The following is a 16,962-nucleotide window of genomic DNA, read 5'->3' on the forward strand; positions in this document are numbered from 1 at the left end:
AAATGAGGGGGGAGGACAATTTCTCTCTAAACTCTTTAATTTAGCAATCTTGGGAATTGCTTGTAAAAACAGTAGATCTGCATGTGCAGACAGAACGGTGCTGTGGTTGTTGAAAGTGTCGAGTTCCACTGGCACCGTGCTGCTGGGAAAGCCAGGGGGGAGGCTGCAAGGAACCAGAACTAGTGAATCCGTACAGGGCCACTGTGGGGATAGTCCTGTCTTCTCAGGGGTCTGCTAGGCTTAGGAGACAGTGTTGCTGTTGTAGAGGAACTCTGCCTGCTTTTTGGGTAATGAAGGATGCAGTCTGTCCCTACGTCATGCATGCTTCCTTCCAACAAGGACAGTGATCGTCCATCATGATCCAGTTGTATGCTGGGAAGTGTTTTCAGTCCTGTCTTAGTTCCTCAAGTTAGCAGTGACCTAATAGGTCTTAATGGGTCTTGCAGGATTTAACTGTTTCTGTGCTAGTGGAAGGGAGCAGATTCTTCAGGATTCCATATTGATACATGAATTTGGGCCTGAAATTAAGTCAGTTTTTTTCCATTTTAAAAAAAAATGTAGAGGGAGATGGATGAAAATATTTTTGGATGTATTTGGACACGGTACGCTTAAAAACAATGTACAATAGGAATTGGAAATTTTACAAAAATATAGCAAAACTTCTTAAAGAAATCACTTTGTCTCATCTTGTGGATGAGATAAAAATAATATCTATATTACAAGGTGGATAAATAGACCTCTCAAGGAACAGGTTTACATAACCATTGTCTAGTACAAGTGAATAGACCACCCTCTTTTCCTCTATCAAAGATGTGGAGTCCTAGATCTTCATTTAAAATTTGTGAATGTTTTCCGTGTACTATACCACTATGAGTTCTTTTTTGCTGGACAATGACCTAAAGAATTATAGAAGATTAGGGTTAGAAGGGACCTTAGGAGGTTATCTAGTCCAACCCCCAGCTCAAAGTCGGACCAACCCCCACTAAATCATCCCAGACAGGGCTTTGTCAGGCTGGGCCTTAAATACCTCTAATGATGTAGATTCCACCACCACCCTAGGTAACCCATTCCAGTGCATCACCACCCTCCTAGTGAAAAAGATTTTCCTAATATCCAACCTAGACCTCCCACACTGCAACTTGAGATCGTTGCTCCTTGTTCTGTCATCTGCCACCACTGAGAATAGCTTAGCTCCATCCCCCTAGAACCCCCCTTCAGGTAGTTGAAGGCCGCCATCAAATCCCCCCTTACTCGTCTCTTCTGCAGACTGAACACTACAGCATTACGTTGATGACAGAAGAAAAAATTAGCTCATCATTTGGTTCATTACATTTAAGAGCTCAGAAAATGGAGTCCCTAGACTTCTCTGATATCACCAGTAGTTAAATTTGATGGACATAATACTGATAATCTCTGCTTGTGAAATGTACAAGCAATGTAAAATGCCTTTGAACACATGTTGAAAGAACCCCCAAACAAACCTTCAAACTTGTCACAGAATCCTGAAAAATTTGTAAATGGTTGGGATTTTGAAATAATCTCTTACATAACAGGTTATGCTGAGTCTATTTTTGGTAACAGTCAGTAGGATTATACAATATAATATTACTTTCTCTTCATCATCTCCCAAGCTCCAGTCATCCATGTTTCAGTCCAGTACCTCGGTTAACTGAAAACATTGTAAACAAAAGACATTGCGAGCTCTATTTTTAGAAATGCTTTCATTTTGAATAATGACTAGATGCTTATATAATATGCAGCAACTGGAATCATCATGTAAGTTGGCATTAACCAAATAAACAGATATATTATGCAGACTTATTAAAATAATTGCAAAATATGTTATGTGGATGAAAGGGGGGAAAAGGGCACTTGAGAAGGAAAGAAATCTGTGGTTCATCCACAAAGAGATAGTAGTTGAATTTGTTTACACAGATGAGATTACTCAAAGATGAAGTGCACAGAGAGAAGAGAAGCGGACCAAGGACACAGCCCTGTGGGACCCACACAGAAACTTGGAGGGGGGGATGAAGAGAATCCTCCAAAGGGCCCAATGAAAGAGCATTTACAGAGGTAGGAGGAGACCCAGGAGAGGAGAGAGTCATGAAAGCTGAAGGAGGACAAGATTTCAAGAAGAGGCGTGTGGTTGACTGGGTTGAAGATAGCTGACAGGTCAAGGAGTATGAGGATGCAATACTGGTTCTGAGGTTTGGCTAGGACGAGGTCGTTTGAAACTTTGGTGAGCATAGTTTCAGTGGAGTGCAAGGGGTGGAAGCCAGAGTGGAAAGGATCTAGGATGGAATTTGAAGAGAGGAATTCCAGATAGCTGCTATTAAATAGCATATTCAATGAGTCTAGAAAGGAAAGGGAGAAGGGAGATAGGATGGTAGCTGCAGAAGTAAATGGTGTCAAAGATGGGTTACTTTAAGATGAGAGAGACTAAAGCACACTTGTACTGTAATGGGAAAAGCGGCGGAGGAGAAGGAGAGCTGAAGGAGAAGTGTAAGGGATGGGATGACAGTGGGTGTGAGGGAGATCAGGCGATGGGATGGGGTCACTAGAGCAAACAGAGGGGTTAGCAGAGAAAAGTAGAGGAAAATATCTGTGTCCATGATAGGGGAGGAGGAGGACAGTGTTGTAGGACGGAAAGGAATAGCAAGCCACGGTGAGAGGGAAGGTCACACTATTTTCCCAATTTTCTGTTGGAAGAAATCGGTAAGCTCCTGCACAGACTGAGAAATGGAGGCAGAACAGGGGAGGGTTGGAGGAGTGAGTCAAAGGTTGGAGAAAAGAACATCATGCCCACAATCTAGCATCCAATTATTTAATTATGAAAATGGAAGAACTGAAAAAGGAAGGGACAAAATTGTGGTGGAGCAAGATAACCTGGCTATGGGATTTCCACTGGAGATACTCCACACAGAGAGAGCAGGGGCAGAGGAAGAGGATGTTGTGGGTGACCCAGAGCTGGGGTTTGGCAAGGATACCTTCATGTACCCACTCTTTACTTAGTTAGCAATTTATTTCATAACTTTTTCCTGGAAGAGCATAATCATAGGTACATGAGAAAAGTGTAAAATCTTTCCAAACCTTTATACTGTTCCTTTTCATTGTGAACAATACAATGAATGTTCATTGAGATGGATACATTTCTCAAAATTCATTTTTAAACCATTTTAAGGTCCTCTTCATTCTCCCTCCAGTTCCACAAGATTCTGTCCTTGGTCCCCTTCTCTTCTCTCTGTGAACTTCATATTTGGGTAATCTTATTTGTGTAAACAAATTCAACTACTATCTCTATGCAGATGACTTTCAGATCTACCTCTCTACTCCAGACTTGTCTCCCTCTATCCAGATTAAATTTCCACCTGCCTCTGATATCTCCTTGTGGATGTCTAGCCATCAGCTCATGTTCAACATGTCTAAAACAGAGCTCCTAATCTTTCTCTCACCTTCCCCCACTCCTATCAAGCCTCTCTCTGCTACTTCCTTTATTCATTACTGTGGACAACACAACCATCCTTTTTTACATCCAGGTTACAGTCTGAGTAACATCTTTGACTTGGATCTCTCTCTAGGACCTCATATCCAGGTTCTGTATAATTCTTGCTGACTCTTACTGTATAACAGCTCTAAGATACTACCTTTCCTGTCCATCCACGTAGATAAAACTCTCATCTAAGTTCACATCATCTCACGTCTAGATTATTGCAACATCCAACTATCTGGCTTTGACAAATGCAATCATGCCCCATTCTTGTGCATTCAGTATGCTGCTGCAAACATTGTTTTAAGAGCCTGTTGCTTTGACCTTGTGACCCCTCTTTTCATCTATCCACTGGTTTCCCCTTCTCTATCACATCAAACAGAAGCTACTTCTCTTTTAGTGTCCTTGTTGGTCTCTCTCAACCTTGTCTATTACCTGTCATTCACTATCAAGATGTCAACACCTGTCTCTGATCAGCCCATCAATTCTGCCTCTGTCACCCACTTGTTAAATTTTCAAACATGCACCTTCATGTTCTTTCCCATGCTGCCCTTCACACTTGGGAGGAACACCCTGTAAACATCCACAAAACTACCTCATTATTCTCCTTCAAAACCCTCCTCAAAAAACTCCTTTACCGTGATGCCTACAAAAAATTTGACAATGGTTAGGTTGCTAGTGTACTGAGGCTACTGCTTATCATTAAATTTCCCCCCTTGTATTCCCTCATCTGTTAGTATTCATCTGTTACCTCTTGTCTTATACTTAGATTATTGAGGCAGAAGACCATCTATCTGTTCTGCATGGGTACAGCAACTGGCACGACGGGTTCCCCGATTGGGGCTCCTAGGCACTATGATAATACTGATGAAAATAATGATAGAAGTAATAACAACAATGTAGTAGACAGCCAAACCTGTCTGTGGCTTTTGAAAAGGTGTGAGAGATGTATAGAGGTCTAAACTGCCCAGTGTCTTCATTGCTTGACTCTAGATCTTTATTTAAATACTTCAATGAGTGGGTGAGTGAAATTCAGGAAATAAGGAAAATCAGAAAATGAAGCATGCTTGAAACCAAGGGGATATTGTGGCTAAGGCTGCGAGTCTGTCACGGAGGTTGCAGAAGTCACGGATTCCATGACTTTATGACTTCCGTGGCTTCCGTAGCCACAGGTGTGGTTAACTTCAGGGCCGCCTGAGCAGCTGGCCCCGGGGCTAGCTGCATTGGCCACTGCAGAAGTGGCTGGTGCAGCTGACCCTAGGGACCGCCCGAGCAGCGGTCATGGGGCCAGCCCCAGAGGCCGTCGGGGAGTGGTCCCCAGGGGTCTCGGAGCAGGGGCCAGCCGTCAGCCCCCGAGGCCCGCTAGAGCATCGGTGCCTCAGGCCCCACAGAGCAGTAGTGTCCCAAGAGCAGTTAAGATTAGTTGTGTATTATAGTAAAAGTCACGGACAGGTCACAGACCGTGAGTTTTTGTTTATTGCCCATGACCTGTCCATGTCTTTTACTAAAAATACCCCAGACTAAATCTTAGCCTTAATTATTGCACCTGTAGCTGGTGTTATAAAGCTAGTATGTGTATGCAGAAATCCTTTGCTCTGAAAACAGCATAGTTATCATTGGAATTTATTTTGGTATGCGTGTACACAAATCTAGATGCTGCTGATAAAGAGGAGGTTGCCAGGTCATGAATACGTTACAGTTTATTCGTAAGTAGTGAGTCAAGGTAAGGATATTCCCATCACTTTTGATCATACCCTTTCAAGCGTAGTTCGTAGCTGCTGGCTTGTTTTTTCTTTAGTTGCACCATTTGTTTGTTCAGAGATATAGCTTTACAAGAGAAATATGTGCTATTGTGACTCTCCTAATAAGCTTTCCAGCACGGCTTCTTTCTGTTAGCTTGTTCAGCGTGCTGCGTTGAGCAAACCTGATCACATGAAATCTGCTCTGTGTACTTGTATGCTGCCCTATTGTTGTGTGTAATGTCTTTGATGTTGTGGCCACTGGGTTGTATTTGAAACCTCCTCCTTCAGCCTTGTCTGATAAGTACCTACTTTTTGTAGATCCTATCTGCATCTTAAGTAAGCAAGCACATGTGCCTTTGCTATGCAGTACATGCTATCCCTGGACATCTTTCAGTCCCATCTTCCCTATATAAACACATCTCTAAGTTTTACAGTGCAACTACCACATGCCTATTAATAATGACTGAAGCAGAACAGCATTGAAAATGAAGTGGTTGTGTTAAAGTGCAATATATTCCTCTACCTCTTACGAATTTGCATCATCAACATCATGTCCTGTTTTCATGATACTATCAAAATAGGCTACAATATTGTGCTGTTTTAATAGTTACTAAAATTCTTGCTCTCAGGTTCCCTTGCTTTATCAGACTTAATATGTGACTCAAAGTAAACAAACCAGTGCCTATGCACCTCCACAACTTTGTTTTCACAATGACATGCACACTAAGTTGAGCAGGTGTGGTGTTTGGGTTTGTTTGTTTTTTCCTGCTTGCAACAAGGTTACAGGTGTGGTGGTGGAAGCACAAATATGAGACAAATGTCAAGGAGGTTGATGTTGGGTTCTCCCAACCTCCAAAACTTTAACAAGAGTATTTGGAAGAGTATCAAAGGTTTGACTGATTTTTAACCATGTTCTTTATCTAGTGGTAAAAAAAATCTGTCTGTGATAAATTAACACTGTTAACTTGATATATTCTGGTGTGGTAGTGCCAGTCACTACTTCAAATATGTGATTGCAACCCCTCTCATAAAAGAGCTCCTGCAATCTCCTAAACTTCGGCTAAAGAATCAGAACTGAGTTTCCAGCTTGTAAGCCTACTATGCATGAAATGATAACTGAAATCAGTGGGAGTTATGGATACAGAGGGCTTGCAGGATGGGATCCCGGCTGTATACCCACATACGCCTACCTGCACCAGTTTCAGTGAACAAAGGCCAAAGTAAATGATTTGTCAGCTACAAACTAGATTAACTGAGAAGGGTATTACATGTAGGCTTGGAACGATTGGCTTCAGGCTGTATCCTGAAAACACTTGCAAGCACAGCTCTGTCTGTGAGTGGTCCCACTGAAATCAAAGGAGATACTGTCAACAGTAAACACTTCATTACTGTTACCAACTTTCATTAATTTTATTGTGAGTCTCATGATATTTGATGCTACCAGAAGCAAATGATTATTTGAGAATCCCAGTTTTCATTACCCAAAAAAAAAACAAAAAACAAAAAAACTAGCCTTCATATTAGTTGTTAAGCTTGAAAACATGAAGGAAGTGTACCCCATAAATTCAGAAACCAGATGGTAAATAAAATGAGCCCAAAATGTATTATTTTTAAAATCATCTCAGTATTTTGGGGTCAATCATGATTTTCTGGAAACCTGATTCATGATTTTTTTAACACTTGCTGTCCCAATACTGTTAGGTAGGACAGTAAGTTTTGCAGAATCCAGGCTTGGTAAATGGCAATAGGAGAGTCCTTCCTCCACCCAAAAACTTGTGATATTCTTCCATCTTTAATCATGTAAACTTTTTAATAAACTTTGGAGGGGAAAAAGAAAGATTGAAACCTGTAATAGAGTGTGTTGCAATTATAATCAGTACATTCTATTTCTTACTGTTCTGCTTGGCAAGATATTAGCTCACCATTATAAAATAATTATCATATGTTTTTATTGCTAACCCTGTTTTGAATGTTCTGTAGTCACATATATTTGAATTAATGAACTTTTTTAATTTCCCAATTGCAAAATTCTAAGGTGAAAAAGACCTGGGAAATGCACCTTAATATTCTCTGTCAAAATTCATAATAAAATTGACTCCTTCCCTACCTAATTATGCAATTTGTATAGAAGTACCTGTGACCCTTCCGTGCCTAGGGCAGCCACCGGAAAATGCCAAGGTTAGGATAGGCTGTAAAAGGAGAGCAGATTCTCCCAGCACTGGTGGGGGACACTGAAGTCAGACTTCACAACTAGCCACAAACAGTGCTTCTGAATCCCCACACTGGTTATCAAGAAGCCCAAAATACAAATACACACAGCCCGCTTTATTGCATTCCAGTCTCCGGCTCCCAATCAGCCACTAGGTCCAGTAAAGAGACCAGTTATTTAAACTCTATGCTCTTTACCAAAAAAGTTCTCTCTGACCCCAAAGGGGTCAGCCATGGTACCAGATCAATATAAGTTTGGATTTTACCCAAAATATCACTCTGTCAGCCAATCCCTTTAGTAACTAATACTAAAGGTTTATTAATAAAAGAGAGAGAGGAACCATAAGAGAAATGTTAAAGGCTTACAGTAATCAGATACATACAAATGATTGGAAAGTCCATATACATCAGGTTTCTAGAAGAATTATGGAGTTGCAGGCTTGTATAGTTCCTCTGGTATGAATCCAGTAATTGGATGGGTCTCCGTCCTTTGTTTCACAGCTTCAGTTCAGTTGTAGATGAGCTAATCCAGAGGTAAGTTGGTAGCTGAAGCTGAATTCTGACTGAAAGACAAAATGGATTCCCAGGGCTCCACCTTATATACCCCCTGGCCCTCGCCAGGCTGCTTGTGAGATTTTACATGAACTAAAATGGAGTCTAGAGTCACATGGGCAAGTTCTGGTGGCTTATCAGGCATATCTCTGGTTTCTCCCCTGGGCTCCTGGCCTCTGTGAGTGTCTTAATGGGCCATTAAGCAGGCTATTGTCCTGCCACTATCCTGTCTAGGGTGTGTCTCAGGCAGCACAATTTGAAATACAGGTATATTAAATATATCCATAACTTCCATTACATATATCACACATGAACATAAGTATTATCTTACCTAACACAATTTAAGCTTTCTAACAGTACCTGACATGACATATCTCACATGAATTATGATTTTGACATACTGATGTTAAACCATATACTAAATGCGCCACCCCCCCCTCCGCCCCCACATCTAACCAGTGTGACACCCCCAACGAGACTGGTGTAGAAGGGAGTAATCAGAGCTCCTGAATAACCTCAAGGACCCCCCTTATCCAGCCAGCGTGACAGTACCTTTGAAAGGATTACACCATTAATTAAACAAAAGTAGTTGATTGTTCTTAAGTAATAATCGTCAAATTGTTTTGGGCCTAGACCATTTTGTGGTGCCAAGTTTTCTCAACTAGTAGATGAAGTTAGTGGGCGTTGAGGGTGTCTAGCCCCTTAGAGGATCAGGCTGAAAGTGGTAATAAACTAATTGTTAATAATTATAAAATTTTTGAAAGAAAAAATGCTGTTCTGTGCAAAGCAAATGGCTATATTTTTCTCATCCAGTTGTATTCATGTGGCTGCATGGGAGAAGCAATATGGTTTCTGGAAAGATTTTTTTTCCTTATTTTTAAAAACTTTTAATGGCGCTAATATTCAGCTGCTCACATTGAAATGCTCTGTAAGTGTATAATATAAAGACTCAGGGTCAAAGTTTTTCCCTCAGGGTTATTTTCCTAGTGCATTGATGTTAAGGCTGTTATTACTACTTCTGTTAATAAATTATGGTATCCTTTTTAATAAAAGGAATAGGTCTATAGGTGTAGTTAGTGGAGACGCAGCAAGCAACTTTAAAAAAAACATAGTTTTTTTATTAAAGAGATCTTGATAAATTTTTCCATTCTTTCTAGCATCAAAATGTTGGTGAAACTAAAGCACAAAGAGCTATTTGGTTATTTTTTTTATCAATTATCTATAATACCCAGAGACAAGTACCATTGAAGATACCAGTTTTCAATTTGTTGCCTGTCAAAATTCCTATTAAAATCCACGAGACATTAGTGCTCAAGCAATGTAGGATTGAGAAATATTTATAGAATAATATAACCTGAATGCTCAGATCCTGCTTATGTTTAGGAGTTATATGTACCTGTGTACAGAAAAATAAATTTTAAAAAGTAATGAAAAAACAATATTCTTCAATTTCCAGGAAATTACACAAAGAGGCATGATTAAGAGTTAATAGTTAGGAAATTAAATATATATTCTCTTTGGGTGACATTTGAATCCAATTGTGAGGGGTCACTAGAGGCAGGTTTGCAATAGATTGATAAATTAGAGTACTAAGCCTCCAGGATCAGCTGGTATTCACCCAAGAGTTCTGAAGGAATGCAAATATGAAATTCCAGAACTACTAACTGTGGTATGTAACCTATTGTTACATCAGCCTCTGACTGGAGGGTAGCTAATGTAATGCTGATTTTTAAAAAAGGCTCCAGAGGCAATCCTGGCAATTACAGGCTGGTATGCCTAACTTCAGTACCAAGCCAATTGGTTGAAGCTATAGTAAAGAACAGAATTATCAGACACATACATAAACACCATATGTTGTGGAAGAAGCAACAATTCTTTTGTAAAGGGAAAGCATGCATCACCAATCTATTAGAATTCTTTGTGGATGTCAACAAACATGTGGATAAGGGTGATCCAGTTGATATAATGTATTTGGACTTTCAGAAAACCTTTGACAAAGTCCCTCATCCAAGGCACTTAAGCAAAGTAGGCAGTCATGGGATAAGAAGAAAGGTCATCTCATAGATCAGTAACTGATTAAAAAATTAGAAAACATAGGGTAGGAATAAATAGTCAGTTTTCACAGCGGAGAAAGATAAATAGCAAGGTCCCCTAAGGATTTGTACTCGGACCTGTGCTGTTCAACATGTTCATAAATAATCTGGAAAAAGGGGCTGAACAATGAGGTGGTAAAATTTGCAGATAATAGAAAATTACTCAAAATAGTTAAATCCAAAGCTGACTTAAGAGTTACAATGGGATCTCACAAAACTGGGTGACTGGAGAATAAAATGGCAGATGAAATTCAATGTTGATAAATGCAAAGCAATGCACACTGGAAAAAATAATCCCAACTATATATACCAAATGGATGGGGTCTAAATTAACTGTTACCATTCAAGAAAGAGATCTTGGGGTTGTCATGGATAGTTCTCTGAAAACATCCACTCAATATGCAGCGGCAGTCCAAAAAGCTAACAATGTTAGTAAACATTAGGAAAGGGATAGATAAGACAGAAAATATCATAATGCCTCTATATAAATCCATGGTATGCCCACACCATGAATAATGTGTTTAGTTCTGGTTGATCCAGCTAAAAAAAGATGTATTAGAATTGGAAAAGGTATAGAGAAGGGCAACAAAAATGATTAGGGTATGGAACAGCTTCCATGTGAGGAGAGATTTAAAAAGACTAGGACCATTCAGTTTAGAAAAGAGATGACTAACGGGAGATGTAATAGATATAAAATCATGAGTGGTAGGGAGAAAGTAAATAGGGAAGTGTCATAGGATGCTCCATTCACTGCTGAGCTGGCACCTTCTCCTGGTCTGGGGATTAGCTCTTGTAGATATCCTGTCTGTGGTTTGCATGCCATTGCTCTGTCTCTCCCTCTGGTCTGCAGCCCCTGTGTTAGCCGGAACCGCAGCATCCTCTTCATTACTCTGCCTTTTGGCCGGATCACTCAGTGTTCCCCCTTTACAGGATAGCAAAGTCCTTTCTCCCTAGCAGTAAGAGGCAATCTTCCCTTCCAGTGTCCCATGGTGCCACTCCCTTAATGGCTGGTAGGGAAACCCAGGATAGATGGACCATTGGCCTGGCCCAGTATGGCCACTCTTATATTCTTATGTAAAGTTTTTCCTAATATGGAACCTAAATGTTCTTAGCTCATTTTCATCTCATTTATATTAAATGTCTTTTAACTGTCCCAAGCAATTCCTCGCCCTCATTGATGTTACACCCTTCAAATACATCCCTTGTAAAATCCATCTTCTCTGTGCTTTCCATAAAGGGATCTGGACAGATGATCATTAATTTGTGATTCCATCTGCCCTTCTTACTCCCTGGATTGCTCTCTGTTACACCCTGGTGAAGAATAAAGTTGCTGATACTGTCATATGCTATAAGTCTGCACCACCTCATTGCACAAATTGCTTTGCTACCGCAGTATAATAACTTCTCCATTTATTTAGGCTAAAGAGCCACTTCCCTGACTGGAGAGGAGAGCGTGAGTGATATCCCATACTGATGGCAGAAAATATCTTCCTGTTATTGAACAACAAGGGAGACCATTAAGAAAGCATAAATGCCATTTGTGAAAGATTAGAGAAGAAAGTTAATCTGTATACAGACTATGTGCTTTGTGACGCTGAGAGACCAGGTGCCAGCTCATGCCTGGGTTTCACTGAACACTGATAAATGCATAGCTCGAAACCACTCTGGCTCACCTGTGTAATAGCACTGTTAAAGTAGATGTTACGGTTTATAAGAATGTGTTTAGTGTTTGGACTTTATGAAATGCTTGTGAGTTGCTGCTTGCATCAATCTCATTTATAACAGTTGTATTCCAAGTTATAAGGTGGTAAAGTGTTTGCTTTGTAACTGAAAACCCCCACAGTAAAGAGCATTACCAAAGCAAAGCATTACCAAGGCCTTGTCTATACTAGAAAGAGTTGTTGACGCAAGTTACAGCGATGATCAAGAAGTGCTGTAATTACAACTCTTGTGTCCACATAGCACTCGTGTCACAGAAGTGCCTCCACAGTTGGTGCTCTAGCATCGACAGTGAGAGCAATGCACTGTGGGCAGCTATTGTGCTGTGCAACTCGCCATCTTCTGCTGCTAGGAATTGTGGGAAGGCGGAGAGGATCGCAGTGTGTCATGCGTGCGTGCTTAACATCCCATGATGCAGTGATTTCCGTTCCATCATTCCATGGGTTTCTGACTGTGTTTTGCAGCATTTTTCAGTGATCCCAGTTTCCTGAGTGCTCGCCATCTCTATCTGAAAAGTTCTATCCTGCACTGCTGTTGTCAGTGTTCTGAACACATTGCAGCTTTTCATGCATTATATCATGAGCTCCCAGTCGGAACAGGAATCCAAGGTGCCTGACCTGCTGTGTGCCATGCAAACAAACAACGCCGGATTACTGTTTGCATTCACGGAGCATCTCGCACAGTGCATGGCCACTTGAAACAAGCACTGTGTGGTGCAATCACATTGTTATGCAGGTCTGGGATGATGAGCAGTGGCTGCAGAACTTTTGAATGCGCAAAGCCATCTTCATGGAACTCTGTGCAGAGCTCGCCCCTGCCCTGCAGCGCAAGATCACCAGAATGAGAAGCTGTTCTCTCGGTGGAGAAGCGTGTGGTGATTGCCATGTGGAAGCTGGCAACTCCAGACTACTACCAGTTGGTTACTAATCAGTTTGGAATCGGGAAGTCCACCATTGGAGCTGTGTTATTGCAAGCGGCTTAGATTTATGGAAAAACAAACATCTGATATAATATACAGTAGCAACAATGTCCAAGATCTACATTAAACAGCCCTGTGAAACCTGTTACTAGTGGCATTAGGCAATAATTCACAAAGGTGACTTAACTTAGTAAAGTCCCCACCCTCAAACAGGTGTAGCAATGTAAATATCAGTTTGTATTTCCTTGTTGCTATGGTACTTTTAGGAAGCTACCATTCACTTTGAATATGGGGATAGAAATTTGTTAAATGAACTGATTTTAAAAGAGAAATTTCATCACACTAACTCTTGTTTATGTGAAATATGCAAATAGATCTATTAAATAAATATAGCAACTTTCAAGTCTGTTATGATGAACAATATAATAGGTATAGTAATTATTAGACAGATGGTTCCCCCTTCTGTATTTTTTCAAAAGTGATGTGCAAATGACCATATACACAAATAATCAGCTAGTAGTTCTAGTTGAAGTATGTTAGCTGATGAAGATGGTACCTGTTCCATGGGGACTTTACTTGGGTCATTACACAAATATAGCCTCAAAGGAGATGGCTTACCATCTCCTGGGGCACTAAGGCACAAAACAGTTTCTGCTTTGGGATAATTTTAGCAATGTCAGTAAATGAATCAGTAAACGAAGAGGAAAGCTTTGAATATGACTGTGAAAATCAATGTGGGAACACACAGAGATTTAACAATGAAAACCTTGATATATTGGAAGAAGGTACTTTTTATATTCAGTCTAAAACTTTTTATGCTTATAAAATAGGATATGAAGGAGTTAATTTAAAGTGAATGTAGAGATTTTTTTCAAGAATTAAAATCACATCTAGAAACCAATTGCGTTTGGTTGGTTGGTTCCTGTGAATGAAGGCTGAAGAGAAACTGCACTGTAAATCTGAATAAGATGAGTTTCAATTTTGTGGGTTTTTTTTTAAAAAAAGGAAATATAGTCAACAAATGGAGCTTGTCTAGCTCAAATAGTCATTAGCTTTAACAATAAAAAACTGACTTTGGAAATTCTTCTCTTTTCACATAATTTTTCAAATACAAAGGCATGCTAAGATAAACTACTTGTAGGTTAAATTTTTTTGCTTTTTTCCCCCTGCCTATGGCTCGTGTGTGTGTGTTTGTGTTTTATGGTTACTTGCAGTGGGTCAGTTTTAGAGCAAGAACAAACTTCAGACTTAATTATGGAATTCTAAGTATGTAATCAAAAATTTAGTGTGTTCATCTCTCAAGATTGTATGATTTTTAACATTTAAAAATGTTTGTGTTGGAACATATGTTGCAATGCAAGACAATAAAGAAAGCATGCTGGTAGTTTGGAGAGGGAGTGCTGATGATTGTGTTAGTCATTGGATTTTCAGTTCTGGTCTTCTGGCTGCTGTGGAGACAGCATACTTTTACCTCTGAGGGTTGTGGGAGACAGGAGGTAGACAGGGAGAGTTTTTGTCACTCAAGTGATCCCTCTAGCCAACTAAGCATTTTAACACTGCCTCATGTACTTGACACCAATGATGTATTTTGCTCAGTGTATCATCTTACAAGCCACAAAATTCCATCTGAAACAGCAGCTTTATAGATATACGCTGGCACTTCAAAGAACACTATTTTATCACGCTGCTGTCTAGAGACTTCAGGGGAGAACAATGGAGACTAAAGAGTAGAGAAGACTGAGTATGAAGGAAGTCTCTCCTGGCCAGAACAATAACCATGATGGCCACAACAGTGGGGGATAAAGCAAGACCATCTTGTCAAACTCTCTGGTTTGTTCAAAAAAATGTTTCTCTTGAAATCTTTTAAGGGCAAATATGTCAGTGCTCCTGTCGCATGGGATTTCAATTTGTGTTTCATGTGATATTTATTTTTAAATGAAGTACATGCCTCATACGATTCAGTACCGCCTCTCCTTATTCGCCATTTAAATAAATGTTATGAGATTGCAAGAAAAGTCTACAATATTTCTTAGACTTGTGGACTTCTTAGACTTGTTATTTGTGTAAGAAAACATGGGTAAAAAAGGAAGTTTTAAAAGAACACATAAGTACTTAGGTTGTTCATTAGATGTACTGTTATATCTGACTCCTACAGCTTCCTCATGATAAACACCCATTTTCCAGACCCAAAGAAGAGCTCTGTGGAAGCTCAAAAAACTTGTCTTCCTCACCAACAGAAGTTGGTTCAATAAAAGATATTACCTCACTTGCCTTTGTCATTCATTGAAACAAACATACATTGTTCTCATCTTTCTGAGTTTGTCTTTTGTATGGACAGTGGACCAAATGCAGCCCTAGGATGCCTAGATGGGAACAATTCCTATTGATTTGAATGGTTCTAATAGAGCCTGCCTCTCAGTCATTGGTCCAGTGAGATTGAAATGCTTTGGGGATGCCCGTGTTCCATCCATACAGGTCACAATGTGAAGGCTTCACATAGATTATCAAACATAAAGTTTGTAGGCAAGTCTGTAGACATAGATGCAGTAATTGGTTATTGCCTCTCCAGGGTGCAGAACCAACAATCCTGCTGTAAGAATGTTGTGACTGGGTGAGGAGCTGAAAGTGGCAGATGAGGACACAAGCACAAAATTCTACACCTAGGAGAAACATCCAATTATGTCTTGCTACTAAGCTGGCAAAAAAGGGACCCTGACAGATAACGGCATATACGTCTATGGGAACCGTTCATAGTGTTTTTGCTGTGTGCTCCAAATTTTCTTCATCATACTAAGGAAACTGAGTGATAGAGAGAGGTGTCTGAGCAAAAGGTCTTTGGAGATGCATTGCCTATCTGATTGAGAATGACAAGCAAAATGCTTCTGTTTGACTGATTAGGTAATTTTGGTATAGTGAGTGATATGGTTTTTACAGCAACTTTTAGACATTGTGATGAATTGTCCCCATACCAGTTTCTGGTATACTTAAGGACCAAAAACTTGGTGTTGGTTTTATATGTTGGATATGTTTTATTTATGTATTTGGAGCAATTAGTTACATACACGCTAAACACCTTCAACTAGGTGTGGATATAGTACAGTGATAATCAGCAGCATTTTGTGTGTATTGTGTTATTTGTGTGTATTGTGTTATTTGTGGGACAACATATGTTCATTGTTCAGGAAGTGGGAATGGGTTGAAAATATTGTGGTACTTTTCTGTGGGCTGATGACAGTGGAATTTTGTGTTATGAACACTGCGTATTTGGTGACTATTCCAGCTTTTATGGATAGAAAACTAGCTTCTAAAACCAGTCCCTCTCTTTGCTGATCTCTGAGCCCCTTCCTTATGCTATTCAATGGTCTGGCAGACTGGATCAGACTAAAAATATAATGTCTTTTGATGTTGCTTATTTTCAAAGGTAGGAGAAAATGTCAAAACCTTTTCAATGTCATTTAGCTGTAGATAAAGATTGTTACCTGTTTAGGAGTGCCGGTTAAAGCCGATTATTATTACTGCAGAATATTTTATTTATATAATAGTTGCATCCAGAGGCCTCAGTCAGGATCATGGTCTGTAGTATGTGCTAAATGCTGAATAAATCAATATCATGACTCAAGCCAAGATTTTTAAAAGTGGTTTTGGGTGCTGTGATTTTCTGGGCCCCGGGTTGAGGGTCCCTTGTAAAGGGACCTGACTTTCAAAAAGTGAACACTCATATATTGAAAACCCAGACACTATTAAGGTGTCTCAGGTTGGATCCTCAAATATTCAGGCACAGAAAATCACTAGTGGCTGCAGTTACTGCACCAAGGAGCTGGCACTCTGAAAAGAGAATTGACATAGGTGTGGGAAGAATACAATCAAATTTATATACATTTGCAATTTTAAAACTTTTCAAAGATATACATAGGTGAAATAAATGCCAACTAATCCCATCTACCACTCAAGACATTGTTATTGGTTGATTTCTTATAGGTATTGAAGCAGAGGTAGGTTTTAAGAAAAAACTTGAAGGTTAGCAGGTTGTGGGTCACTTCAGAGAAAGCAATCCATGCCTATGGGTCAGTGTATAAGAAGGTCTGGAGTTCTGTGAGAAGATTCATAAATTACAAGGCCAAAAGGGACAGGCCATAGAACTTTGCAGTCCATAGAACTTTCCCAAACTAATTTCTAGAGCAGATCTTTTAGAAAATCATCCAATCCCAATTTAAAAATGGTCAGTGATGGAGAATGCACCAC

The 16,962-nt window shown here is 39.8% G+C and overlaps 1 protein-coding gene across 2 annotated transcripts in view; it reads left to right on the plus strand.

Annotated features, from left to right (window-relative positions):
- TRAK1 (trafficking kinesin protein 1) overlaps positions 1-16,962 on the plus strand; it is a 129,426-nt gene that overhangs the window by 50,307 nt on the left and 62,157 nt on the right. The window contains exon 1 of one of the 2 annotated variants that reach the window (XM_067560846.1): positions 13,360-13,505. The exons of the other annotated variant lie outside the window; for it this stretch is intronic. Within the exon in view, the coding sequence (XP_067416947.1) occupies positions 13,394-13,505 (112 nt within the window). The 5' untranslated portion in view covers positions 13,360-13,393. Of the gene's footprint in view, positions 1-13,359; positions 13,506-16,962 lie in introns of those variants that run through there. 2 annotated transcript variants of the gene reach the window in all.

This window comes from Emydura macquarii, unplaced genomic scaffold (genome assembly GCF_026122565.2).
Source record: "Emydura macquarii macquarii isolate MOO-44397 ecotype Brisbane River unplaced genomic scaffold, CSIRO-AGI_Emac_v2 contig_2321, whole genome shotgun sequence".
Taxonomy (NCBI): Eukaryota; Metazoa; Chordata; order Testudines; family Chelidae; genus Emydura; species Emydura macquarii.